Genomic DNA, 27,988 nt, shown 5'->3' with positions numbered 1-27,988 from the left:
AGAGGAGTTCTTTTTCTAGATGCAGATTTGAAAGTAACTGACATGTTAAATTGAAACTTGAATTTATTCTTTTTAAAAATTACCAAAATTACATGTTTATTGTAACGGAAAAGTGCACACTATCCGATTGTCTGTTTCTGCTTCCCCAGCCTTCCGTGTGACAGTGTCAGCGGTTTCATGTTTAACCTTTCAGCTGTTTAACATTTACATGCATTTTTTGTATATATTTTTAAAAGGAGCAAAATAAAATTGTACTTCATATGGTATAGTAACTTAATCTGTGTTTAGAAATGTGGCTTAACGCATTTTCCTAAGATGATAGAATTTAAAATGCAGTGTATTTGTTTCAGAAATGCATTTCCACCTTGAAATATGAGTGACTTCATTCTAAGGGGTTTTTAAGATACAGCCATGTGCACCCTGCATTTTTTAAGCGGTTTTCTTGATTGATTGGTCTGGCAGCACCGGGTCCCAGCTGTGGCTGTGGGATCCTTGATGCTCGCTGCGGCGCGCGGGGCATTTTCGTGGCGTGTGAGCTCCAGTTCCCCGAGCAGGGATTGAGCTGGGGCCCGCCGTGCTAGGGCGCGGCCTTAGCCCCTGGACCACGTTAGTCCCTGGAGCCTGCGTGCTTTGTTCAGGTACTTGTATGTACTGTGTTGAGATAGGCAGTGTGCGTGCCTACTTAATGTTTGCCTTTATAACAAACTGCCTTTCTGACTTAGGTTTCACAGTTGTTGGAAAGTAGATAATGTTTTTAAGGGAAGGGAGAAATACAGATACCCTGCCCCTGCTTTTTTTTTTTTTTTTAACAGTGTTAAGTGTTGTAATTTTTCCAGACCTCAAAAATTTTAACTTTAGTTTGTTTCACAAGTTACCTGTGAAAGCATTCTCACTGAAAACCCAAGTATGAACAATAAAATAATATTCTCACTTGGCTTTCAGTTGCTTACTCAAGGCTTCACAGAGTCTAAGGAAAGCAAAGTGGGTGAACCACGAGAAGGTGAGTTTTCAGACGTCCTCTTAGTTACATGCCTCTTTTTTCACACGTGGCAGTATTTTTCCATGATAGATGTTTAGAGGTCCAAGAATATGTGTATTTTAAATAAATAAATACTGTGAGCTTGCCCAACCTCAGCTGTTTTTGTGCTAGCTTGTTATTAGTAGTATCTCTAAACATGTAAATGCATCTTTGATAGAAATAAGAGGTTATTATTGTTGTTAGGGATGAGAGAAAAAGTGCATTGTTTTGCTTCCTTGGCAGTTGTTCTTGTGAAATGGAAGTTTGGAATGGGAGCAGTTAATCCCTTTTAGAATACAGAGTGTTTGTTACCTCTTGGCTCATACAACTTGTGTCTTGTTTAAGAATAGAGGTGGCTTTTTTTTTTCTATCTCCCTGCATGCTTAGTGACTAAATAACATGAACTCATTGGAGGGAACTTGAAGGTTTCATGACTGTGACGTGCTTAACGGATGGATGATTTATTAGTTCTTCATTCCTGTATGTGTTTCCTGCTTTAGCTTCTGCTCATTTCTAGAGGAGTGTGATTGCTGTAAGTTAGTTTAATCACACGTACAGCTGTCCTTTTTCTTAGTTCATTACGTGAAAATGTATCATGGTCTACATGGCCTGCCCTCCAATTCTCTCTATATAAATGCTTAGCAAGTCATTGAACTTACGAGTTTCATGTATTGAATTGAATCCCAGTCCTTTAGAGTCATATACCTCTTGATATCCAGGTTTGTTTGATTCTGCAGTTTGGATATCTAGCCTCCCTTCAGAAATTAAGTTTGGATATTGAGATCTGCGTTTTCCTAATATACTGTGTCTGTTTCTGAGTTTTGAGTAACAAATAGTGAGGGTTTGGATAGCAGGAAATTTATTTGAAAATTTAATCAAATTGATTCAGTTCCTGAGTTTTAAGATATGAGAATTAGGACTCTGAGAATTTAGATAGCCAGGAAATAATTGTGTATGAATTTACTTTGTATGCACTGAAAAAAAAGCTATACCCCAAAGTAAGATATTTTAAGGTCAAGAGTTGGAGGAGACCTTGAAAGATTATTTTATCCAAGCAAACTCTAATTTTGGTCCTTTCTGAAACACACTGATCCTTCAGGTGATGCTTGGACACAGAAAGTGATGAGAAGCTGACTGTGTGATGTGTCTTTCTAGTCTGTTGTTCTAAGTGGAGAGGAGTGCAGGGCAGTTTAACAGCCACAAGGGCCATGGGGACGGTTGGGAGCTGGTCTTCCTGCGAAACTTGAAAAATATAAGAAAAATATAATCTGACGGGTTAAATAACTTTCTTCTGGGAAATTGATAGTGGAATACTAACAGGGTTGTAATTAATATTATTTTATTCTTATTCAGTTCTGTTGTATTCATTTGCCTCTCTTGCCTACAAAGTTATCGTTCAAAGCTTAAGAACAGATTACTCATCTCCTTCTCGAAAGCTTTTTTACCAACCCTCCTGCTTTGGGGGGTGTGGGCTGTGCTGGGCTTCGTCACTCAGTCTGGTCGGACTCTGCGACTCCATGGACTGTAGCCCCGCCAGGCTCCTCTGTCCATGGGATCCTCCAGGCCAGAGTACTGGAGTGGGGTGCCATGCCCTCCTCCAGGGGATCTCCCTGACCCAGAGATCGCACCCAGGTCGGCCGCATTGCAGGCAGATTCTTTACCATCTGAGCCACAGGAAAGCCCAAGAATACTAGAGAGGGTAGCCTATCCCCTCTCCAGCTGCTCTTCCGCACTCGGGAATCGAACTGGGGTCTCCTGCATTGCTGGCGGATTCTTCACCAGCTGAGCTACCGGGGCAGCCCGGGAGGAGTGTGGCGCTCTAGTTTTGTCTGAACAGAAGCATCGTCCCTTTCCTGGTGCCCATCCCCCTCTGAATGGCCGGTTAGGTCGTCACGCCCGGCTCCTGTCTGCTCCTCTCTGGCTTTTTGGCCTCTTTCTGGACGTCCTTTTCTTGCATTCGACTCTTGCCTTGGTCCTCCGGCAGAGGCTGCGGGACGGGAGCCCTGCAGTGTGAGCTGTGCTGACTCAGGCTCCGTGGTCTGCATGCCTGTGTGCGCCACACGTGCGTGCTCGGTGCAGGGATCCAGGTCACGCCCGAAGTTCAGACAGGCCTTTAGGGCATCAGTCAGCTCTTCCTCAGACTCTCTGTCTGTCTTTTCAAAACCTGGAGTGCCACCCTCTGTCGTGTCCCCCAGACCCCGGTTCGTTGAGCCCAGGAGGGTCCTTGTCCCCCGTCGCTGCTCCTTGCACTCTGCTCTCTGGTCCCTGCTACCTAAGGTTGAGCAGATCTCCCTGAGGTGCTGGAATGACGGCTGGTGTCCCCGTGTCGCCCTTGCCCACAAGTGTGGGTGCACTGTGGCCCCTCACGGGAGCTGTGCCGGGGAGGTCTGGGGGGCTTACGAGCTCACGTAATACGTTTGGGGGGAAGCGGCTTCTGCTGTCTGTCTCAGCCAGCGGCGCAGAATCTTGCACATACTGAGTTCATGATAAGTAGTTTATGAGTATTCTATCATGTTCCTTTGAAAGTTAAGTTACAAGTTGAGAAGCGATGTTAAAGCTAAAATTTTCTTTTAAAAATAGTCTGTGTAATGTATTACAGTAAATACGGTTAGTCTTTTTGTTGAGCAGAAGAGTGGAACAAAACTGTTCACAACTCGAAGGTGGACTGTCCTTAGAGATAAATTTTGAGGTGGCTTTTCCTTTGTAGACAAATAAAAAGTTCTTATAACTTTGGTTCTTGGTAATTTACGATTGAAAGTGATACATTGTAAGTCTGTGGACTTATTTTTGACCATTGTACATTTAGCCATAATCCAGTATCCAATATCTAATATAGGTGAGTTAAGTGGGTTTCTTTCTATTTAGAATACCTAAAAGCAAAAAAACCCAAAAAGTGTTCTATAATGATATCTAAGGGTTTCCCTCAATCCCGATTCTCTATAATTTCTAATTAACTTCTCATTTTTGAGAGTTGTTCCACTGAAGTGAATGTGTGTGCCAGTTACTTAGTAATTTCCGTGGAAGTCCAGAAAATCTTTGTCATTTCAGTTCTTTCCATGAGACTTTAAATGATCTTCTGTGGATTAAAAAAAAAAGCCTATACACATACTTTTAAAACAATATAGTTAGCCATAATATGAATTCAGTTCTTTGACAGGAAGGCCCTCTGTTACATATTTTTGGCTGCCTCAGATAACACACCTCGTGGTAGGTCCTCAGTGTATACTGATTTCATGAATGAATGAGAATAATTTCTTTTTAGGGTCCCGATGAAGAAGCTGTTGTGGATCTTGGCAAAACCAGCTCAACTGTGAACACCAAGTTTGAAAAAGAAGAACTAGAGAGTAAGTTTGTTTAAAATAACTTTTGTTCAGCAGAATAAATTACTAATGAATGTTTGTTAGTGTCCTTTAAGTTTTACTTATTATTTGTTGAAACCGTTGTTGTTGTTATTGTAGAGCATTCATTTACAAGAGTGTTCAACACTTTTCTAAGCATAGTTTAATTTTTCTAAAGATTGTGTAAAGAAGAATATATTGCAAAAACCCATGCAACCACTACCCGTATCTACAAATAGAACATGCCTTGAAACATAAAAATCAGAATGGTTTTCAAATTTTACTAATGGTCACCATTACTTACCTTGGAAATTGAATGCCACAATTATAAAATCAGTCAATTCTTTAATTTTTTTTCAAACAACCTGGGTAACTTGAATTAAGAGCAAAACATAATGTGCCAGAATAATAAGCCACAGTTATCACTGGTATCATCTAAATGTTTATTTTATAGGTCTGTTAATCAGCCTTTTAAAATACTTATAAAAACCTCAGCATAGAATTATGTAGCAAATCAGTTATTTGCCAGTCTGTTTTCCCTGAGCAAGAAGAAGTCCTGACAAATGGTTTCTTTTTTCTTTCTTTCTTTTCTTCTGAAATAATTTTAAAAGTTACAGAAGACTTGCAAGGGTAGTACATGGTGTCCCCTGTATGTACAGCTTTTTCTGATGTTAACATTTTAGTTAAGCATAAGTTTATGAAAATGAAGAAATTTCCCCGTTTTTTGTAACCTTGACACTTTGGAAGAGTGATAGTTACTAGTAGAACATCCCAGAATGTGGGTTGGTGTGGTGTCATACTGTGACGTTGTAATCTCGTAGCACAGATCATGGGTATGTGGGCAGCGCAGCGCAGGTGATGGCCTCTCTCACCTGTGGACAGGTGATACCAACATACCTTACTGTTGGTGATGTTAACCCTGGACACTTGCTACAGTGGTGATCATAGGTATTTATGTAGATCGTAAATTTTGATAGATTTATTTTGGGGTCTCTTTGAGACCAACATTTTTTAAAAAAAAAAAATTATAATCATTTCATTCATATGTTGAGACCTACATTTTTAGGTTAAAGTCTTCAGCTGAATGGGGCCATTGCTTTACAAAAAGAGTTGGAAAGAGACCCAGATAAGTGTTCTGCACATTTACTTCCTGAGATGGGAAAAACCCGTCTTTCAAAATTGACTTTAAGAGTTTAGGCTCATGAGGGCTTCTGCAGAGAATTTCATTCACCTAGAAGCTTGATTCTGTTTACTGTAGGCGCTGGAGAGGTTAACATCTCCAGCAATGACTTTGTTAGTTCAGGTGTACAGTCATCCGTCACTTTGCCGTTATCCCTCATACGGGTGTGACCCAGAGCGTGAAGAAAGCCACTGGACTGTGGTCCTTGGCTTCCTTTGGTTACCCAGGCCTTTCGCTCTTTGTCCTTTGTACATCTGTAAATTTCACCATAAAGTATGAGGGAGAGAGTAAGTTTATCTCAGAGTCTCACTGAATAGGGCTTTCATGAAATCAAGTTGTGATGGGGAACACGAAAGGAAACAATAAAAGCAGGAAAAACAATAAGGCTGCATCTCCCAGTGTCTGGATTCTAGCATATTGTTACTTATTTTATCTAGGCTTTCTAAATGTCAAACTCAGAATTCATTTTTATCTTGGTGTGTAGGGCCTTGTGTGCCAAAACCCATCAGAACTAATTGGAGTAACAACTTTGTAACTCACACTGCACAGTGATCCTCTAATTTCCACTTTTGGACGGTGTTCAGAAGAAAATAGTTTCACTAAAATAAACTCTAAGATCACTGAGTTTTATGCTTTTTTATTTCATTTTTCTTAATTGCAGTATAATTCAACATAATGTAAAATTCACCATTTAAAAGTGTTTTTTTTTTTTTTAGAATATTCACTGTATTGTGCAACCATCAAACCTTTATTTCCAGAATATTTTCATCATCCCTCAAAGAAACCCTGTATAATTTTTTTTGATTAATCTTTTATTGAAGTTTAATTGACCCACAACACTATGTTAGTTCCTGGTGCACATCATAGTGATCTGATGTATTGCCAATTTCAGACTGAAATTGAAGAAAGTAGGGAAAACCAGTAGACCATTCAGGTATGACCTAAATCAAATCCCTTACGATTATACAGTGGAAGCGACAAATAGATTCAAGGGATTAGATCTCGTAGACAGAGTGCCTGAAGAACTATGGACAGAGAGAGGTTAGAACTATGGACAGAGAGAGGTTCGTGACATTGTACAGGAGGCAGTGATCAAGACCATCCCCAAGGGAAAGAAACACAGAGGCAGAATGGCTGTCTGCGGAGGCCTCACAGAGAGCTGCGGAAAGGAGAGGAGCGAAAGGCAGAGGAGGAAAGGGAGGATACACCCATCTGAATGCAGAGTTCCCAAGACTAGCAGGGAGAGAAAACAAACTCAGAGAATCACAAAACTCAGCGATCAGTGCAAAGAAATAGAGGAAAACAACAGGATGGCAAAGACTAGATATGGCTTCAAAAAAATTAGAGATACCAAGGGAATATTTCATGCAAAGCTGGGCACAATAAAGGACAGAAATGGTATGGACCTAATAGAAGCAGAAGATATTAAGAAAAGGTGGCGAGAATACACAGAACTATACAAGAAATACTTCATGATCCAGATAACCATGATGGTGTGATCACTCACCTAGAGCCAGGCATCCTGGAATGTGAAGTCAAGTGGGCCTTAGGAAGCATCACTATGAACAAAGCTAGGGGAGGTGATGGAATTCCAGTTGAGCTATTTGAAATCCTCAAAGGTGATGCTGTGAAAGTGCTGCACTCGATATGCCAGCAAATTTGGAAAACTCAGCAGTGGTCACAAGACTGGAAAAAGTCAGTTTTCGTTCTAATCCCAAAGAAAGGCAATGCCAAAGAATGCTCAAACTGCCGCACAATTGCACTCATCTCACATGCTAGTAATGTTCAAAATTCTCCAAGCCAGGTTTCAGCAATACGTGAACTGTGAACTTCCAGATGTTCAAGCTGGTTTTAGAAAAGGCAGAGGAACCAGAGATCAAATTGCCAACATCCCGCTGGATCACTGAAAAAGCAAGAGAGTTCCAGAAAAACATCTACTTCTGCTTTATTGACTATGCCAAAGCCTTTGACTGTGTGGATCACAACAAGCTATGGAAAATTCTTCAAGAGATGGGAATACCAGACCACCACCCATGTGCCTCCTGAGAAATCTGAATGCAGGTCAAGAAGCAACAGTTAGAACTGGACATGGAACAAAAGACTGGTTCCAAATTGGGAAAGGAGTACGTCAAGGCTGTATATTGCCACCCTGCTTATTTAACTTCTATGCAGAGTACATCATGCTAAATGCCAGGCTAGATGAAGCACAAGCTGGAATCCAGATTGCTGGGAGAAATATCAATAACCTCAGATATGCAGATGTCACCACCCTTATGGCAGAAAGTGAAGAAGAACTAAAGAGCCTTTTGTTGAAAGTGAAAGAGGAGAGTGAAAAAGTTGGCTTAAAGCTCAGAATTCAGAAAACTAAGATCATGGAATCCAGTCCCATCACTTCAAACAGATGGGAAAATAATGGAGACAGTGCTAGACTTGATGTTTTTGGGCTCCAAAATCACTGCAGATAGTGATTGCAGCCATGAAATTAAAAGACGCTTACTCCTTGGAAAGAAAGTTATGACCAACCTAGATAGCATATTGAAAAGCAGAGACATTACTTTGCCAAGAAAGGTCCATCTAGTCAAAGCGATGGTTTTTCCAGTAGTCATGTATGGATGTGAGAGTTGGACTATAAAGAAAGCTGAGTGCCGAAGAATTGATGCTTTTGAGCTGTGGTGTTGGAGAAGACTCTTGAGAGTCCCTTGGACTGCAAGGAGATCCAACCAGTCAAACCTAAAGGAAATCAGCCCTGAATATTCATTGGAAGGACTGGTACTGAAGGTGAAACTCCACTACTTTGGCCACCTGATGCAAAGAACTGACTCATTGAAAAAGACCCTGGTACTGGGAAAGATTGAAGGCAGGAGGAGAAGGGGACGCCAGAGGATGAGATGGTTGAATAGCATCACCGACTTGATGGACATGAGTTTGAGTAAGCTCTGGGAGTTGGTGATGGACAGGGAAGCCTGGCATGCTGCAGTCTATGGGGTCACAGAGTCGGACACGACTGAGTGACTGAACTGAACTGATTCGTTGCAAATTGATCACCATGATCATTCTAGTTACCATCTGTCATTATGCAATCTTTATACTTGTATGCTTTCCTTTGGGATTTTTCTGATAAAATTTTTTATAATAATTGAACATGTGTGTCAGGCAACTCAAATTCTTTTTACTCTGTGCATATTTGTAAATGACTGAGAAATCACCATGAGTATTGATTTTGGGATTACAAATAAATTTTAGTGGATAGGCATTTTACAAATGCAGAATCCATGAATCATGAGAATTGATTACTTTCAAATCTTGTCAGAAAATAAAGATCTTGAGTTTCTTGTGCTTTTTTTCTGTCCATCTTACAGAATGTATTAGAAAAAGAATGCCCTGGACAGTTTCTATTTCTACATTAACTATTTTATGTGGTTCATAGAGAAAGCAGCTCCCTGCCAGATGGGTTTTGCACAGCTGCAGATGAGTTACACTTGCGGTCTGCATCCCCTTCCCCCATCACAACTTACACAGGAACCGCAGTTAAACAATTTGGGAAATCAAGTTTCTGCTTCTCAGTGTTGGATACAGTGCTGTCAGCTGTCCCCTGGCCTGATTCAGTTTCATTTAGTGGGCAGAGAGCAGGGACTGCCTTTCATCACTTTTTTAAATTTAATTTTTTAATTGAAGTACATAGTTGATTCTCAGGGTTGTGCCAATCTCTGCTGTACAGCAGAGTGACTCAGTTATACACATTAATGCATTCTTCTTTAATGTATATGCTGTTGAATTATGGTTTGTGACAGGATATTGTGTTCCTTGTGATATATAGGACCTTGTTGTTCATAACTGGTTTTTGGTCCGAATACAAAACTAGGATAATGCAACATCAGAAGTAGCTTTTTCTTTTCTAAAAGTATATTATAACCTTATTTTATTGCTTTTTAATCCAGTCTGACAATTTCCACCCTTTAATTAGAGTATTTGGATTGTTTACACTTAATGTATCTCTCATTAATTTGGGCCTTACTAATTTGAGATTTTCAAAAGTTAATAAATATTTACAACTATCCATTTGTGAATAATCATTATTAAAACATATATCTTAAGGGCCTCTACTAAGTAGGGTTGACTGTAAATGTAGATGGAAAACATTGATGTCTACCTAGTATGATTTCAGGTGGGCCAAGTTCTTTCTCAAAATTGCTTTTCAAACTTTCACATGAATACAGAATATCTAGTATACTTTTATGTATATCTATCTACTTATCAGTCAATGGCATTAGCCTTTGATGTCACATTCTATGTAGCGCTCTGTAAAATAAGAGAAGTAACAGGAGACCAGCATTGTTAGTTACGTGAACTTATATGTAATGCTTTTTTATCAAAGTAGAATTTGGTATTCTTTTGTTTATATCTCCTTTTTTCCTTTTTGGAAACCTAATACTGGCAATACTTGAAGATATTGTAGGTTTGGTTCCAGACCACTGCAACAAAGTGAGTCACAGTAATTTTTTTGGTTTCCCAGTGCATATAAAGGTTATGTTCATGCTATATCATAGTCTATTAAATGTGCAATAACATTATGTCTAAAAAACAAAGTACGTGCCTTAACTAAAAAAATACTTTATTGCTAAAAAATGCTAACCATCCTTTAAACCTTCAACGTGTCATAATCTTTTTGTTGGCAGAGGGTTTGGACTTGATGTTGGTGGCTGCTGGCTGATCAGGGTGGTGGTTGCTAAAGGTTGGGATGAATTTCTTAAACTAAGACAATAATAAAATCTGCCACCTTGATTATTCATAAATGATTTCTCTGTACCCTGCAACACTGTGATAGCATCTGACCCACGGTAGAATGTCTTTCAAAATTAGAGTCAGTCCTTTCAAACCCTTTCACTTTTATCAAATAAGTTGATAGAGTCTTCTAATTCCTCTGTTGTCATTTCAACAAGCTTCGCAGCAGCTTCACTGGAGTAGATTTCATCCAAGGAAACCACTTATTTTGCTCATCGGTAAGAAGCAGGTCCTCATCCATTCAGATTTTATCAGGAGATGCAGTGATTCAGTCCCACCTTCAGGCTCCACTTCTAACTCTAGCTCTTTTGCTGTTCCCACTGCATCTGCAGTGACTTCCTCCACTGAAGTCTTGAGCCCCTCAAAGTCATCCAAGAGGGTTGGAATCGACTTCTTTCAAACTCTTCTGTTAATGTTGATGTATTGACCTCTTCCCGTGAATCTTGAATGTTCCTCATGGCAGCTAGAATGGTGAATCCTTTCCAGAAGGTTTTCAGTTGATTTTGCCCAGATCCATTGGATAAATCACTACCTATGGCAGCTGTAGCCTTACAAACTATATTTCTTAAATAATAAGACTGGAAAGTTGAAGTGACTCCTTGATTCATGAGCTGCAGAATGGATGTTGTGTTACCAGGCATGAAAACATCATTAACCTCTTTGTCCGTCTTCACCAGAGCTCTTGGGTGTCCAGATGTCTTGCGAATGAACAGTCATATGTTGAAAGTAATTTTTTTCCGGGCAGTAGGTCTCAACAGTGGGCTTAAAATGTTCAGTAAACAACTTGAATTTGTAAAAAGCATGGTGACTGTAAAATGAGGGCTGCTAGTAACATTACTGAACATCTTACCAGGCCATCGAGCTGCATACAGGCTTTGTAAAACCTATAATGGAAAAGGATCTCAAGCTATACAGCTGAAACGAACATAATATTGTAAATCAACTAGAGTTAAATAAAATAAATAAAGGAAAAAGCTTAATTCTTAAGGTCCCTAGGCTTTCCGATGGTAAAAGAGCGCTGGTTTCAGCTTCATGTCACCAGCCGCATCAGAGAGTCAGCCAGCCCTCTGGAGCGCTGAGACCAAGTACTGACTCCTCTCTAGCTGTGGAAGTCCCAGATGGCATCTTCTTCCAATAGAAGGCTGTTTCATCTACCTTCTATCCAGACCACTAAAACTTTCTCCATATCAACAATAAGGTCATTTCAGTTTCTTATCATTTGTGTGTTCACTAGACTAGCAGTTTTAATTTCCTTCGAGAACTTTCTTTTGCATCCACTTCTTGGCTGTTTGCCACAAGAAGCCTGGCTTTAGGCCTCTCTTGGTTTTCGACATGCCTTCCTTACTAAGCTTAATTATTTATAACTTCGGATTTAAAGTAAGAGACATGTGACTCTTCCTTTCACTTGACTACTTAGAGGCTGTTGTAAGGGTATTAGTTGGCCTGTTTTCAGCATTGCTGTGTCTCAGGGAACAGGGAGGCCGCAGGAGAAGGGGAGAGGTGGGGGAATGGCCAGTCCATGGAGCCTTCAGAACACACACATTTATCAAGTAAGGTGGCCATCTCATATGGGCATGGTGTGTGGTGCCCGCAGACAATCGCAATAACCACAGCAAACATCACCGACCCTGGATCACCATGATGACTGTAATACTGGTGGAAAAGTTTGAACCGTTGCCAGAGTTACGACCCAAGCATGACGCAGAGAGAGAAAGTGAGCAAACGCTGCTGGGAAGGTGGTGCCGATAGGTTGGCTCAATGCAAGGTGGCCACAAACCTTCAATGTGTAAAAAGCACGGTGAATGTAAAATGAGGGCTGCTAGTCACGTTTCTGGACGTCTTACCAGGCCATCGAGCTGTGTACATCGGTGTTCACGTCCCGTTTAGTAAAGAGAGTCGCCGGCGTCACAGGCATCGCGGACACAAACATCACCACCGGAGGAGAAAAGACAAGGACTCGGACAGAGAGGATGGACGGGAGTCTCCTTCTTACGGTAAGAGACGTGGGAAGTTCTCCACTCACACTTTAAGGTTCTTTGCTGGAAATTTAATTTTTAACTAAACATTTCCTTTTAAAAATCATATTTCTATAATAATTTAGATATTATATTCATTGAGGAATAGTAATTGAAGTAAGAATATTTTTTTCTTTAAGAAAAATGCTTAGTTTATAGCTTAAGATCTACTTGAGATGGGTGAAAAAAGTAAGGGATTTTGGTTTCTTTATTGTATTCTAGCCTTGGAGCTGTAACTGTTGAGTCTTGGTACTTCAAATTCAATTTAGGAGGGTTTCTATTCCCTTTTCTCTATTATATGTTTCGTTATTTACGTATGCAAGGAAAAAGTATCTGGAATCCTTAGCCTCCTGGAAGAGATTGAAATTGTTTTCATTTTTAAGTACATTTTTTGACCAGAAGATTTTATCCCTTAGGCTGGATTACTTGGTTTTCTGTGCAAAAAGAGTGCTGTGATTAGATGGTATTGTCTTTAGAAAGACAGACTTTTTGTTTGAGAGCAGAGCGATGAAGAAGCGCCAGCAGACACAGTAAATGTTGGGAATCTTAGAAAGGAGAAAAGGCATATAGTAGAGGAAAGAAGGTTGATAATACCTGATAACAGCGATTGCTAGTTGTTGAAGCAGCCCTGAGAGCTGGAAAGGCGAGAACCACAAAGAACAGCTGTGCAGCTTGAGCAGGACCTTAGACACGCACTCAGCTGACATCCAGGGCATCACTGGTTTTTTAGGACGTCGTGGCCCTTGTGGCTGTCTACACCACAGGTCCTGTGTGTGTGCTCTCAGGAGCCAAGTGAGCTGCACCCCGTAGGCACTTGTGTGCTGTGCTAAAAAAAAGTTTTGTTGAAAAGTGAAAGAATTACTGTGTGTTATACAGCTTATGTCACAATTGAAAGAAGGGAACTACTGATGGCCTAGTGAAATACTAACTGCCATTTCTGTGAAGTATTCCACAAAGCCCTTGACATATGCCCTTTGATTTAATCTTCTTACCATTTAAAAAAACTAAAGATTGGTGTTATTGTTTTCATTGTGTAGATGGAGAAACCTCAACTTAGAGAGGCTACATGTTGGAAATCTTCACCAGCCCTAAGAGATAAACTCTATCCATATTAAGTGGTCGAATAGCCAAAAAAGATAAACTTCACAAAGGGAAAGTGATGCTCATTTTAGAAAGGATCACTAGTGGACTCTGATGCTCTTGGTAGTTGAGAAGTAACTTGCTGGGCTTCCCAGGTGGCTCAGTGGTAGAGAATCTGCCTGCCAAGCAGGAGACATGGATTCAATCCCTGGGTCAGAACATCCCCCTGGAGAAAGAACTGGCAACCCACTCCAATATTATCATCTGGAGAATCCGGTGAACAGAGGAGCGTGGTAGGGTCCATATAGTCCTTGGGGTGGCAAAGAGTCAGATGTGACTGAGCAACAAGTATTCTGGTATTCCATGTGATGATCCATCCAGTTTAGAATATCTTATTTTATGAGTAGATCAGTATGCTTCTTTATTTCATTCTGAGTAAAAGGGTATACAATATTTTTTAATAGAAAAAAATTTTACTAAATTATGTTTATATGTTCACCTGGCTACGTGGTTTAATAAACGTTCAAGCTGAGGTCTGACATTTGAAGTCTAAATATAGTGGTTTGAAAAATATATTTGGTGGAGAAAATATTTGTGACTTTTTCATGGAGTTATTATGCCTAGAAAAGTTTTATGCCACAGAAGTGGGTTTATTTTGGTTTCAACTGCCAGTCTGTATCCTGGAAATTGCTATGAATGAAGTGGCTTCTGTCTTCCCCTGACTCTCTAAAAACAGATGATGCTGGCCTGCTGCTTCTGGACATGATGGAATAATAGGGACTGAATTTGCATTCCAGTTGTAAATAGCTAGAAAACTGCTCAAAGTGTTTGAAATAGTAGTTTTCCGACATTGGACAACAGGTAGCATAGGACGCTGAGCTCTGTGAGAGGGGAGGCGGTGAGATGGGCCCTGTGGCTCCTGAGCTCATCAAGTGAGGTGGTTCCCAGGCTACAACATGAGGAGCCGTGAAAGAGCCTTGTAGCCGTCAGGGTTGAGGAGATAGGCTGGGATTGGGGAGGCCTACGACGTTAGCATTTAAGTTGTCGAGTGCCAGAGAATAGACAGCTGCACATAGAGAGTGTTCCAGAGGTCTGAAGAAGGGCACTTTTAAATCTTTGGCTGAGTACTCATGTGGGTATGTGTGACAGAAAGCTATCCGAGGCTTGCAGGTCGCCACCAGAAAGCAGTTACAGTAAGTAGTTCCTGGATTTCACACAAAGACTAGGTATAGGATGTGTTCCCACCATTCTGAGTGGGAGGGCCTTGTGATATGCAGGGCATTAGGCAGAGGTCTCAGAAGGGTATTGACTGAGTAGTAGGTCTAAATCAGTTTTACACTCAAGATTGCAGTGAATCTACTATTAAAAAAAATTTTAAAGCAAGTCTTGAAAGAATTGATTTGGCCTCAAGTTTCTGCATGTCAGAACAAAGTCTAGTACTACTAAAAGAAATACAATAAAACTTAGCATTTAACCATGTGAAGTGTGCAATATCTGACATTCACAACTTATTTGAAATACAGTGAAGTAGGAAAGTAGGCATAACGAAGAGAAAAATAAATCAGTAGGAACAGATCCAGAAATGACAGACTTAATGGAATTCTAAAGCAAGCTTGTTAAAGCAGTATAATAAATACTCTTTATATGGCCAAAAGGAGAGAGAAAAATAGACCGATGAGGAGGGAGGCTGGAAATATATGAAAGTCCCAAATGGAACTTCTACACATGAAAAATATAGTATCTGAAATGAATAGTACACCAGATAAGATCAACAGATGATTTGACATTACAGAACGAGAAAGATTAGTGATTTTTGAAGAGATTGTGATAGAAACTAGTCAAGTGAAACAGAAAAAAAAGCTGAAAAACCAATAAACAGCATCAGTAATTTGTCAGACAATATCAGTTCAGGTAGTCTAACATATATATAATTGAAGTGCCAGAAAAATTTCCAGAAGTAATTAAAACTCTGAACTCACAGGTCCAAGGAATTCGACAAAGCCCAAGGAGGAGAAACATGAAGAAAAGCACCCAAAGTCAGAAATATCAAACTGCTGAAACCAAGATGTAACAGTCCCAAATAGCTTCAAAATCCATGAAGCAGAAACTGATAAATTAGAAAGAGAGAAATCTACAAGTGTAGTTGGACATAACTCTTCTTCCTCAGTAATGGATAGGACAAGTGAACAAAAAATCAGTAAGGACATGGAAAACCTAAGTAACACTGTCAGGGTGATGGTCACATGCATAGAACTCCACCACAGCAAAATACACTTTCTTTACAAGGGCATATTGAAGATTTACCAAGATCATATGCTAGGCCATAAAACAAGTCAGTACATTTGAAAAGACTGAAAGTATATTCTCTGACCACAGTAGAACTAAACTAGAAACATACTGAGATAAATACCCAGATAATTTGGAAATTAAGTGCAAAGCTTCCTAGTAACTCATGGGTTAATGATGCAATCACAATAGAAGTTAGAGAGTATCTTGAATTCATGAAAATGAAAACCCAGTATAGGCAGTAACTGAGAGGACATTCTTCAAAGTGAGGACATAGTTCTGACGTGCACAGGTTTCATTTAGCATGGCTGTCTGCCAAGTGAGGATGTCTATATTTTGAAATTTGTCAGGTGTAGCTGAAGCAGTGCTTAGAGAAAAATGTATAGCATTTTATCTTTATATTAGAAAAAAAGGAAAGACCTAATCAGTGATTTAAGCTTGTAACTTAAGAAATTGAAGGAACAAATAGAGCAAATTAATCTAAAATAAGGAAAAGAAACAGTTGAAATGAACTAAATAAAAATCAGACCAATGTTAGCAAAAATCAATCAGACTGAAATCTGGTTCTTTGGAAAGATCAATAAAATTGATAAATGTAAATAGCCAGACTGATCATGTGAGGGGGGAAAAAAGATACAAATGACCAGCACCAGAAATTTTCAGTACAGATTCTACAGATATTAAAGACTAAGGAGGGAGTATTATGAATGATTCTATGCCAACAAAATTGATACTTCAGATTAAATGAGGAAGTTTCTTAGCATTACATGCTATTAAGCAGAAATGGGTAACTTGAATTACCCTACATGTAGAAAAAGAAATTGAATTTGTAGTCTCAGAGATTCCCATGATGAAAATTTACTCCCCCATACATAGCAACATATGAAAGTAAGAAATAACACAAACTCTGCCAGATTATTGAAGATGAGAAAATTAGGAATAGCAAACTAGGAATATTAGAAAATTTCCTCACTTCCCAGTCATCTTGTGAAGCCAGCATTACCCTGTTACTAAAACTTGGTAAAGATGTTACAAGAGAATAAAACTGCACACTAATTATTTCTCACAAATGTAGATTCAGAAGTCCTTAAGAAAATAAACACATCTTTTCCCCACCAATATTTAAGAGAGCTAATCCATCATGACAGTAGTATGCTGAGTAGTGGCCCCCACCTCGTCTGTGTCCCAAATGTCCGGAATCTGTGAGTGTTAACCTTATTTAGCAAAGATGAAGTTACAGATGTGACTAAGTTAAAGGATTCTGAGTAGTGGAGATCATGCTGGAATGATGGAGATGGGCCAGATTTAATCACGAGGAGTCAGAAGGTCAAAGGAGACCGTGGTGGTAGTGACAGTGGGGAGGGGTCCAGACCCCGGGAACGCAGGCAGCCTCCAGGGAGAAGCACCCCCAAGGTTTTAGCCCTGCATAAAACCCATTTTGGATTTATGGTCTCCACAACTGTAAGAGAATAAATTTGTGTTATTTAAGCCACCGAATTTGTGGCAATTGACTGTAGCAGCAATAGGAAATCGATAAACAAGTGGAAATTCAGGGTCGGTTTAAAATTCAAACATCTATCAATGTGAACTTATTAACAGTGTAAAGGAGAAAAACCCCATGTAATCATATCAGTAAGACAGAAAAATTCCACCCCCCATTCATGATAAAATTCCCCTAACGTACTAGGAATATTCGGAAACTTCCTCAGTGTGATAGAGAGCATCTAGAAACGCTGGTGGGAGACGGAAAGTTTTCTCCCCGGAAATTGGGAAAAGGCAGGCTGTCCTCTCCCCACTTCTGTTTCGCATGGTACTGGTGCATCTGTCCAGTGGAATAAGGCAAGAAAGGAATGAAATACATCCAGAAGATAAACGAAGATGTAAAATTGTCTTTATTTACAATTACAGAATCACATATGTAGCAAATCCTAAGCAATCTACAAAGCTACAGAAATACGTGAGTTCAGCAAGGTTGCAGAATACAAAATCAGGGTACAGAATCAGCTGTATTTCTATATAAGAGCAATGAACAATCAGAAAATGAACTAAATACTGACACAGTAGCACCAGAAAAACTATTTGGGGATACATTTCACAAAAGATGTGTAAGACCTGACTGTTGAAAGGTTCAGGTGTTAGCAAGTCTAGGCACACCATGGTTTTGTTTATGTGTTGGGCCCAGAATGTTCTTTCATTGTGAAGACCCACGTCACGTGCATACTAGACAGTTTTGCATTTCGGACCCCTCCTCTTCCCCTGTTCTTTATATTTTCCTCTTTCTGGCGTTTTTCCTATTTGACTAGCTTGTTCTGTCTTCTGTATCTCTTAACCTTGTGTGTTTTTGTCTTGTCATTAATGCATTTTGTATAACCTCCTTCTTACATCTGTCTTTTCTTTTTAACAGTTCTAATCTGCTTTGTAACCTGTTTTAATTTCCCTGTTGAGGTTTTAAGTTCCTGGAGGTTTGTTTACTTACATGTAAATTTTGCATTTGACATCCTCTCTCATATTTGGAAGAATTGGATTTTGTTTTTAATTGATGCTTGTTGTTGGATGCTTATGTGTTTATTCTGGGGCCCTTGTGGCTTTAAGCTGTTCTGGGCTAGAATGTATGTTAATTTCTCGGTTGGGAATCCTGTACCACCCAGATAAACTCAGACATCATGAGTGGCAGTGACTTGTCCTACGTCTCTGACCTCAGAGACAGACTTGCTTTTCCGTGATAGTAAGAAAAGTTAGTTTTGCGTTTTCTCATCTTTGTTTTTGGAACTCAGGGATTTTTTTTTTTTTTACTTTTGAATTTAACTGCTTATTAATTAACTATTTTAAATGTATGTTGTCTAACATTTGCATCTAGTTTTGGTGAGGGAAAAGTCCTGTTTAATACACAGTGTTTTCTGGGTTTTGGATGTTGCTTACTTTGTTTTTACAGAAGTTTGTTGAAGATTAGTGTGAGTTATCTTTAACATACGGTTTTTCTTTTTCATCTGTAGAGGTGATCTTTCTGTGAAATTCTTTTGTTCTAGACAGTTGGCTGTTATTTCCTTTCAGAATTATATTATTTTAATAATAATCAGAAGAAATTTGTTTTAATGGAATGTATTTGTAAGAAAACAGTGAGTAGGGAATTTCCTCACTTCTGGAAATTCTGTATTTAATTTACCTTTGTATTAATTGAGGAAGATTTTGAGTGTGTGTTTTAAATTCTGATTTTTGTCAAGACACGCCATCCCAGAGAGTCCAGTTCCTCCTCGGCACGGAGGACGATGATGAAGAGCACATCCCCCACGATCTCTTCACGGAGATGGACGAGCTCTGCTACAGAGACGGGGAGGAGTGCGAATGGAGGGAGACCGCCAGGTGGGGGCGCTCGTGAGGCTCTCAGCTGCTGCCACGTGGTCTCTTTAGTAATGAAAACATGAAATTGAGGTTATGAGACACACAATGCTTTAAAGCAACGCGTAGGGAATTTCCTTGTGTCTAGAAATTCAGTATTTGATTTTTCTCTTTATTCTCATAATTTCTTTCGTTAAATAATTCTTAATACCATAATAGAACACAAAAGGGATTATGTTAACGGTAGATTTTCATGTCTTTAATTAGAGAAAAAAATCTGAGAAGACATTTTGCATATTTAAAGTTTAAAATAAGATTGGAAGTTGATACGATGGAATTCCAGAGTTTGTTTCTATAGACTTACTGTTGTGCCAGCTGGACTAGAAAGAGGAACTGCCAAGATCTAGTGACTCTCAACATTACAGACCATTAGCCTAATTTGTAAAAGTGTGTAGAAAAATTTTATTTTGGTGATGGTGATCTTTTTTTCTCTTTATAAGAATATACTTGCATTTATCATATTAAACAGAATCATCACTATTTGTAACACTTGTATACCTTGTACATTTCAGATGGCTGAAATTTGAGGAGGATGTTGAGGATGGCGGTGACCGGTGGAGTAAACCTTATGTGGCAACTCTTTCTTTACACAGTCTTTTTGAGCTGAGAAGTTGCATCTTAAATGGAACAGTCATGCTGGATATGAGAGCAAGCACTCTTGATGAAATAGCAGGTGACAGCAAAGTGACTTCTTTATATTTAAATTGCAGTGAAGTTGAGATAAATAAGGAAAATAAAGTGGAATTCTAGACCATTGATTTGCTGGTTACATGTTGAGCTTCCATTCTGTGCAGGGCAGGATGGGGAACACAAGAGTTAGACTTAAATAACCCTTCTTATCCTTGGTAAGTTTGGAGTCTGAAAGATTAACTGAGACACGTGTAGCTACAGTGTCAAGAAGACTGTGGCTCGTGCCATAAAGAAGATCCAGAGCCTGGTCTTTGGAGGCGCAGAGGGAGGAGCTTTTCGTTCCCTTGTTTTCTGGACCATGGTATCTGGGGAGACCTAGAAGGTACATTAACTGTACAACGTGTCCATGGAATTTGAACATATGGCGGCGAGGGGAAGGTGGTGTGAGAGGAAAGAAAGTATTCTACGAAGGAAGAGAAGGAAGACAAGGCTAGAAAGTACCAATAGGGACGACCCTGAGGAGGGGCACTGCTCTGTGAGTATACAGATTTCTTGAGATTTGCAGGAAAGTAAATTAGAGGTGAGTTATGACTATCCTTGAATTACTGGCTTAAGAAATTGGGTTTGATTTGATAGGCATTTTGGTTCTCAGTGATTTTTAAGTACGAGAATGTTACCAGATGTGGAAAAACTGACTGGTTCAGTATTGGGAAGAGGATACGACAAGGCTGTGTATGGTCACCTTGTTTATTTAGCTTACACGCGGAGTACCACATGTGAAATACTGGGCTGGATGAATCACAAATCGAAATTAACATTGCCAAGAGAAATATCAATAACCTCAGATAATGCAGATGATACCACTCTAATGGCAGAAGGTGAAGAGGAACTTAAAGAGCCTTTTGATGAGGGTGAAAGAGGAGAGTGAAAAAAGCTAGCTTAAAACTCAGCTTTAAAAAACCAAGATCATGGCATCTGGTCCTACCACTTTATGGCAAGTAGAAGGGGAAAAAGTGATAACAGATTTGATTTTCTTAGGCTCCAAAATCACTGCAAACAGTGGCTGCAGCCATGACACTGAAAGGTGTTTACTTGGAAGGAAAGCTTTGCCGACAAAGGCCCATATAGTCAAAGCTATGGTTTTCCCAGTAGTCATGTATGGCTGTGAGAGTTAGAACATAAAGCTGAGTGCCAAAAAATTGATAATTTTGTACGTGGTGCTGGAGAAGGCTCTTGAGAGTCCTTTGGACTGCACAGAGATCAAACCAGTCAATCCTAAAGGAAATCAGTGCTGAATATTCACTGGAAGGACTGATGCAGAAGCTCCGATACTTTGGCCACATGAAGCGAAAAGCTGAGTTACTGGAAGAGATCCTGATGCTGAGAAAGGTTGAAGGCAAAGGGAGAAAAGGGCGACAGAGGATGAGATGGTTGAACAGCATCACCAACTCAATGGACGTGAATTTGAGCAAACTCTGGGAGATAGTGAAGGACAGGGGAGCGTGGTGGGCTACAGACAATGAGGTCGCAAAGAGTCGGACACAACTGAGCGACTGAGCAGCAGTGATCTCGATGTGTGTCAGCAGGATTATTCTGGGAGGAGGAGGCAGTGTGGCTTCGGGTTAGAAGAGGTTAGAAGCCAGGAGGTTGTTTATTCTCTTGGAATGTCTCAGCAAGAAATGCCAGCCACCTGAAGTGTGGCAGGTGGAACCAGTGGAAATGGAGAGAGAAAGAACAGAAAGATGGCTGTGATGAAGCTACTTGGTCATTAGCTGAAGTTGCTCAAAACCAAAATCAAGTTCAGTAGTAATAAATTTTATCGTGTGACTAGCATTATAGTCACCTCGATATGAAAAGAAAAAGCTATCGTATTTGATCTTCAAGAGAACCATAAATTTATTAGAATTTCTCAGGCTGGAAATATTTGGTGTTACCAGATTGTTAATTTGACCTTGTGCTGCAAATCTTTAAGTTATCAAAGTCCTTAACTTTCTTGTCTTCTATAAATGACTAAAAAAGTGATTTGGGAATTAGAAATATTAAATTTAGATAAACATATTTGGCTTTCCAGTGATCACATAATACAATATATCTTAGTAAATGTATAGTCCAGTTTTCACATATATGGTGGTTTTAATGTTAGAGTTTACCTGCTAGTTTAATCCCTTACAGTTTTTCTCTGAGGAATCTTACAGATTTGAAAGCTTGACTCTTATTTCAGGTTAGTGGCGCTTTTAAAAAATATTTATATCACTGTGTACTTTGTAAATTGAAAATAGTCCAGACAGCATGCTGCTGCTGCTAAGTCGCTTCAGTCGTGTCCGACTCTGTGCGACCCCATAGACGGCGGCCCACCAGGCTCCCCCGTCCCTGGGATTCTCCAGGCAAGAACACTGGAGTGGGTTGCCATTTCCTTCTCCAATGCACGAAAGTGGAAAGTGAAAGCGAAGTCGCTCAGTCGTGTCCGACTCTTAGCGACCCCATGGACTGCAGCCTACCAGGCTCCCCTGTCCATGGGATTCCCCAGGCAAGAGTACTGGAGTGGGGTGCCACTGCCTTCTCCGACAGCATAGTAACATATAAAATGTCATTGCCGTCCATCCCCCGCATTTCCCACCCGCCCCTCACAGCCTGATACATACATCTTCCACACAGTTACTACTCCGTATTTTATCTGTTCAGTTACTCACTGGTTTTCTACCTCTGGACGAGTAAGAGCAGAAACTCCATCTGCTTGGTTAATTGCTGTATTCCTAACACATAGTAGGTGCTCAGTAAATAGTTAATTATTGGATGAATGAGTACAGATATTCATCTGCAGTTTTGGAGAAAAATATGAGGTGAAGCCATAAAATACATTCATTTCTTAGGAAACCAGTATTACTTGAATATCCAGTTTAACGGAATTTATTATATACGTGTCAGTTAAGCACCTTCAACTATATAGGAAGGCTCTTGGTGTGTAACAATAGCTTTTTAATAAATAATAGGTTTATTAAAATCAGAGTCTCTATTAATATGTTCAGCTTTGTTGTATAGTGTTCATACTTATCATTATACATCCATTACTAAATGTTAGAAGAGAATAATGCTTTCTAGAGCCACGTAAGAGTCTTATTTTCCTGGTAAGATTTCATTTACTGTTGATTATGTGTTACAGTCATCCAGGTGTTAATTTTATTTAGTAACAGTGATTGTTATCTGTGTATTTTTCTTGGCCTAGATATGGTACTGGACAACATGATCGCCTCTGGCCAGTTGGACGAGTCCATCAGAGAGAATGTCAGAGAAGCCCTTCTAAAGAGGCACCACCATCAGAACGAGAAGAGGTTCACCAGCCGGATCCCCCTAGTTCGGTCTTTTGCAGACATAGGCAAGAAACATTCTGACCCTCACTTGCTTGAAAGGAACGGTGAGATAAGTTGTGGTGTCCAGTTTTCCTAACACTTGACTAACGGCATTCCAGCTTGTAGCATTAGGGAAAAGAGACTCATTTTTTCTAGATAATTACATAGGTCTTTTATCTTTTTAATTGTTTTTCCAAAAAAATGATAGTAGTATTTGTGTATTAAACTATTTCATTTCTGAAATGTCTTTATAATGTGGCAGAATTATCTGTAGAAATTAGTTAGATGAGAAAATTAAGCATTTACTCTGTTAAAATGGGACATTGGAGTATTGGTAATATTTAAACACTACTGAAGGCTTCCCTCATAGCTCAGTTGGTAAAGAATCTGCCTGCAATGCAGGAGACCCTGGTTTGATTCCTGGGTCAGGAAGATCCCCTGGATAAGGGATAGGCTACCCACTCCAGTATTCTTGGGCTTCCCTTGTGACTCAGCGGGTAAAGAATCCGCCTGCAATGTGGGAGACCTGGGTTCGATCCCTGGGTTGGGAAGATCCCCTGGAGAAGGGAAAGGCTACCCACTCCAGTATTCTCGCCTGGAAAATTCCATGGACTGTATAATCCATGGGGTCGCAAAGAGTCGGACACAACTGAGCGACTTTCACTTTCCCTTTGTTTCAGACACTACACCATACCTAACCCTGATTACTCTCCTCCTTGCTTTTTTGTTTCTGTTCAAGAATTCTTGTATGGTTGATATAAGAGCTGTAAATTGCTATCTATAAATTTAGTTTAATCTTTTGAAAATCCAAAGTCTTGTGTTTGGACCTTTAATATTAGATTTTTCCTAGAGACTTTTTTTTTCTCCTGAGTAGACTGTACTTGCTGGGCATAAACAGTATTTTGGAGCTGGTTTGCTTTTAATTTTCCCAGATTTTTATTGACATAATCTGCAAAAGGTTTTTGTACTTATTCCTGTTTTATGATGTCTTCAAGTCACGGAGAGTGGCACAGACCCACGTCCACTCACTCACGGTTCAGCAGTGGGTCCTGGGGGACCTGGGGAGGCTGTCCCGGTAGCTGCCCACCTCTGTCACTGTCCTACAGCTGGCATGCTGTCACTGCGGCTCTGTTTGGGCCTCAGAGATGGCTCTGATGACAGTGACTCTGGAAGACCCAGGTGCAGAGAACTGGGGTTGATCTGAGGGTCACTGCTGCGTCGAGCTGCTCCTATTACCCAGGGCACATGAGCGTTACAGTGAAGAGGAGGAGGAGTGGCCACAGACCCTTCCGCTCGTCCTTCCATCTCTGAGACAGGAGTGTGGCTCTTAGGTGCTGCAGGCACACTCACGGGAGGAGGGTTCAACACATGCAGGTTAACAGTGCTCCATCCTCTTCTGTGCCCCGAGTCCATTTTCTTCTGAGGATTTGATCATTAAAACTCTTTTTAGTCTATTTAAAACTGCCTTTCTATATTCAAGGGACCTGAAGAATAAAAGAAATCTCTTATGGGCCTAAGCTGTTTGAAAGCAAGCCATCCATGTCACTGCTTTTTTTCATCTTTCCACCTATTGCGTATTTTCTAGTTTAGTAAAGTGAATTCGTTTGCCTAGAGAGACCACATTAAATCCTTCTCCTCCATACATAGTGGTTCCTGATTATTCTCCAGTTGTCAGTTGGTTCCTTTTAATCATAAGACGTTGGCTATTTTCTTGTAGATGCCATTTTAGCATGGGCATTCTTTTATTTTGGTGTGTTACTATAGTTGTAATTTTAACAATTTTTCTGCATCTGGCTTATTTTTTAACCTAAATAGTGGTGGTTTATGGAATAATAGTTAATATGTGTAATATTTGGGGGATCTCTTGAGCATGTAGTTTTTATTACTTATATCAGTAGTCCCCCACCTTTTTGGCACCAGGCAACTGGTTTCATGGAAGATAATTTTTCCATGGACCAGGGTGGGGGAGGTAGTTGAGGATGCTTCTGAGATGATTCAGGTGTGTTACATTTATTGTACATCTTATTTCTATTGTTACTATGTCAACTCCACCTCAGATCATCAGGCATTAGATTCCGGAGGTTCGGGACCCCTGAGTTAGATCAGTTGGGATTGTTATATTTCTCATGCTTTTACTAAAACAAAATATTGTTCCACTAAGCTGTTCTTCATTAGAATAACCTGGTGTTTGAACTATAAGTATACATGACCTTTTGAAATATTCTAGACTACCTTATCATTGTTATTGGTAAGAAATACTTTATTTTTTGCTAGTTAAATTAAACATCGTATGTGTTTTAATTTATCTGCTGCATTAGATATGGAAGCATATCTTAGGACATTTATTTTTATTTTATTTTATTTTATTTTTTTTAATACATTTATTTATTTTAGTTGGGGGCTAATTACTTTACAATATTGTAATAGTTTTTGCCATACATTGACATGAATCAGCCATGGGTTTACATGTGTTCCCCTTCCTGGACCCCCCACCCACCTCCCTCCCCAAATTTATTAATAAATGAATAAAAAGAGACACAGATGCATAGAACAATTTTATGGACTCTGAGGGAGAAGGTGAGGGTGGGACGTTCTGGGAGAATAGCATTGAAACATGTATATTATCATATGTGAAACAGAACACCATTCCATGTTCAATGCATGAGACAAGGGCTCAGGGCCGGGGCAATGGGAAGACCCAGAGGGATGGGATGGGGAGGGAGGTGGGTGGGGGGTCCAGGAAGGGGAACACATGTAAACCCATGGCTGATTCATGTCAATGTATGGCATTTATTAATATCAGTTAGATAGTGATCGCAAGAACATGTATCTTTTAAAATTGACATGTTTCTATTTTGAAAAAAAATTCCTCTGACTTGGCTTGTTTTTAAATTTTGCTTTGAGAGTTCTGTCAGTAGTGATGCCCTGTTGGCTTAATGTTATAAAGAGTTGATACTAACTTTAAGTTAGGAATCACTAGATACTGTTAATGTGGGCCCTTCTTGTGAGAGAATATGTAGCAGTTTGGTCCAATGTAGATAAAATACACTAAATATAAGCTATCTGTGCTGGTAAGTTTTGTTTTGGGTTCTATTTCTTAGATTATTGTTGTGTTATATTTTCATTTGCTGTTTATCGTTTTTTAAAGCAACAGCTTTGCATTGTTATTATTCTTTGTTTTTAAAGCCACACTGTTGGACATTCTCATTCCTAACAGAATATTGTCCCTCCCCATCTGTCATTAACATTGTTTTTCATTTTTTGTTTTGAGTTTGTATGCACCTTCAGAGAACTAATTGTAGTTGAAGCCATTTGTCAGTGACTTTCTACTATTTAAAAATCAGACTGTCATGCTAACCCCGACAGCATGAATGTGAAGTTTTGGACCTTGCTTAAAGCTTGCCGTGTTCAGTGTGAGTTGACCTTTGTGTGTCTCCGTTGCCTCCTGCGGTGAAACCTCCTCACTTCTCATGTGTTTGTTTCACCTCAGGGGACGGCCTCTCAGCCTCCCGCCCCTCTTTGCGAACAGGTCTGTCCGCCTCCAGCCTCTCCTTGAGAGGAGACTCAGCCTTATCTCTTCTTGTCGGTCACCTTCTTCCTTCTTCGAGAGCCGGGACCCCCGCAGGCTCGGGGCGCGCGAGCCCCGCGCCCAGCCCTCAGAGCAGCCCTCCCTCCAGCCCCGGCCTCAGCCGCCGCCTCTCCGGCCGCGCCGGCATCCCCGCCGTAGTGATCCACCCGCCCGAGGAGGACCGGCCAGGCCCGGAGCGGAAGGAGGAGGACGATGCTGACGCGACCGCAGGCAACTATCGCACGTCCCCCAGGGGGGGCGCTTTCTGCCTCGGGACCACTGCGCTCGGGATGCCTCGCGGATGATGCTTGCGGTTTATTTTGACTTCTGCATGTTTTTGGTTTTTTTTCTTTATAGTGTATTATAGAGAAGGATAGAATTATGTAAAATTTTAAGTTTTACAAAGATTTCAAAGGAGGCTACACGTAATTTAAGCCCTTTCAAAATTTTTTACTGAGGTTTTACAGGTCAATGCATTTGAATGGCTCAGACAAAGGTAGACATTTTTACAAGTCATCTTTTAATTTGCCATGATTAAAAGAAAAATGGTGGCTCTTCTTGTGCATTTCATTCCATCAAGTGAATGAACACATGCTTTACATAAAGTATAATGAAAAGCCTTCTATCTACTGTTGGGTGCTTTTGTGTAAGGAGTGCAGTATGTTTTCACCTTCCTGACAAAGGTAGAATGAGCGTTCTTTTTCTCATCTTGTCTCTGAGAAGATTGAGGTTCACTATTGACTGCCTGGAGTCATCATCATTCCCAGACTAGTTTTATAATTTGGAGTAGACTTCAGCTGTCTTTTATTTAATGCTGTTTCTATCTTTAATCTGAATTCACCTTGGAATTTTTAGGAGTAGAGTTCCTATAGTTGCAGATAGGATTTATTTCTACATGAATTAGAAAAATTATGTCTTAGAGGATAAAAGGTTTGTAACTCACTTAGGGTTATTATATTTAAATTTGATGAGTCTATCTTATCACTGTTCATACAATGAAAAAAATTAAGACTTAGACATGTTAAGGTTAGACCATAAATGACCAGAGAAAGGAATTGAACCCAGAACAACCTACAACAAAATCTGTAGTATAGGATTTCATTGTAAATTTTAATACTTGGTGGAAAAGATGCATTATAATGAGGTAACTAAACAGAAATGGAGGAAAGATACCTAGAAATAATTGCTCAGAAATAATGAACACTTTCACTTCATTAGAAAGGACTAACAAAATTGACTATTTTTCTTGAACAAAAATAACTTTGAAATTACTTCCCCTTGCATTTGTTTTTACCTTTATCTGTCAGCAATACTGACTGTTTCTTGTTTTACCAGCTTCAATCTAGTT

General features: G+C 39.9%; 1 protein-coding gene across 23 annotated transcripts in view; it reads left to right on the top strand.

The window, feature by feature from the left end:
• Positions 1 to 27,988, top strand: part of SLC4A7 (solute carrier family 4 member 7) — a 114,797-nt gene that overhangs the window by 33,710 nt on the left and 53,099 nt on the right. For 8 of the 23 annotated variants that reach the window (XR_014065240.1, XR_014065239.1, XM_081529510.1 and 5 more), the window contains 5 exons: positions 4,281 to 4,362; positions 12,166 to 12,312; positions 18,921 to 19,059; positions 19,608 to 19,768; positions 22,949 to 23,137. Coding sequence is in view for 17 of the 23 variants with exons in the window: in XM_081529510.1 (XP_081385636.1) it covers positions 4,281 to 4,362; positions 12,166 to 12,312; positions 18,921 to 19,059; positions 19,608 to 19,768; positions 22,949 to 23,137 (718 nt within the window). In the remaining 6 variants the exon portion in view is untranslated. Of the gene's footprint in view, positions 1 to 4,280; positions 4,363 to 12,165; positions 12,313 to 18,920; positions 19,060 to 19,607; positions 19,769 to 22,948; positions 23,138 to 26,562; positions 26,872 to 27,988 lie in introns of all 23 variants that reach the window. The other 15 variants (XR_014065238.1, XM_081529501.1, XM_081529503.1 and 12 more) reach the window with 4 other exon arrangements.

This window comes from Giraffa tippelskirchi, chromosome 9, assembly GCF_054371585.1.
Source record: "Giraffa tippelskirchi isolate mGirTip1 chromosome 9, T2T-mGirTip1v1.2.pri, whole genome shotgun sequence".
Taxonomy (NCBI): Eukaryota; Metazoa; Chordata; class Mammalia; order Artiodactyla; family Giraffidae; genus Giraffa; species Giraffa tippelskirchi.
Note: the sequence above shows the minus strand (reverse complement) of the source record. Positions and strands in the feature narration are given on the sequence as shown.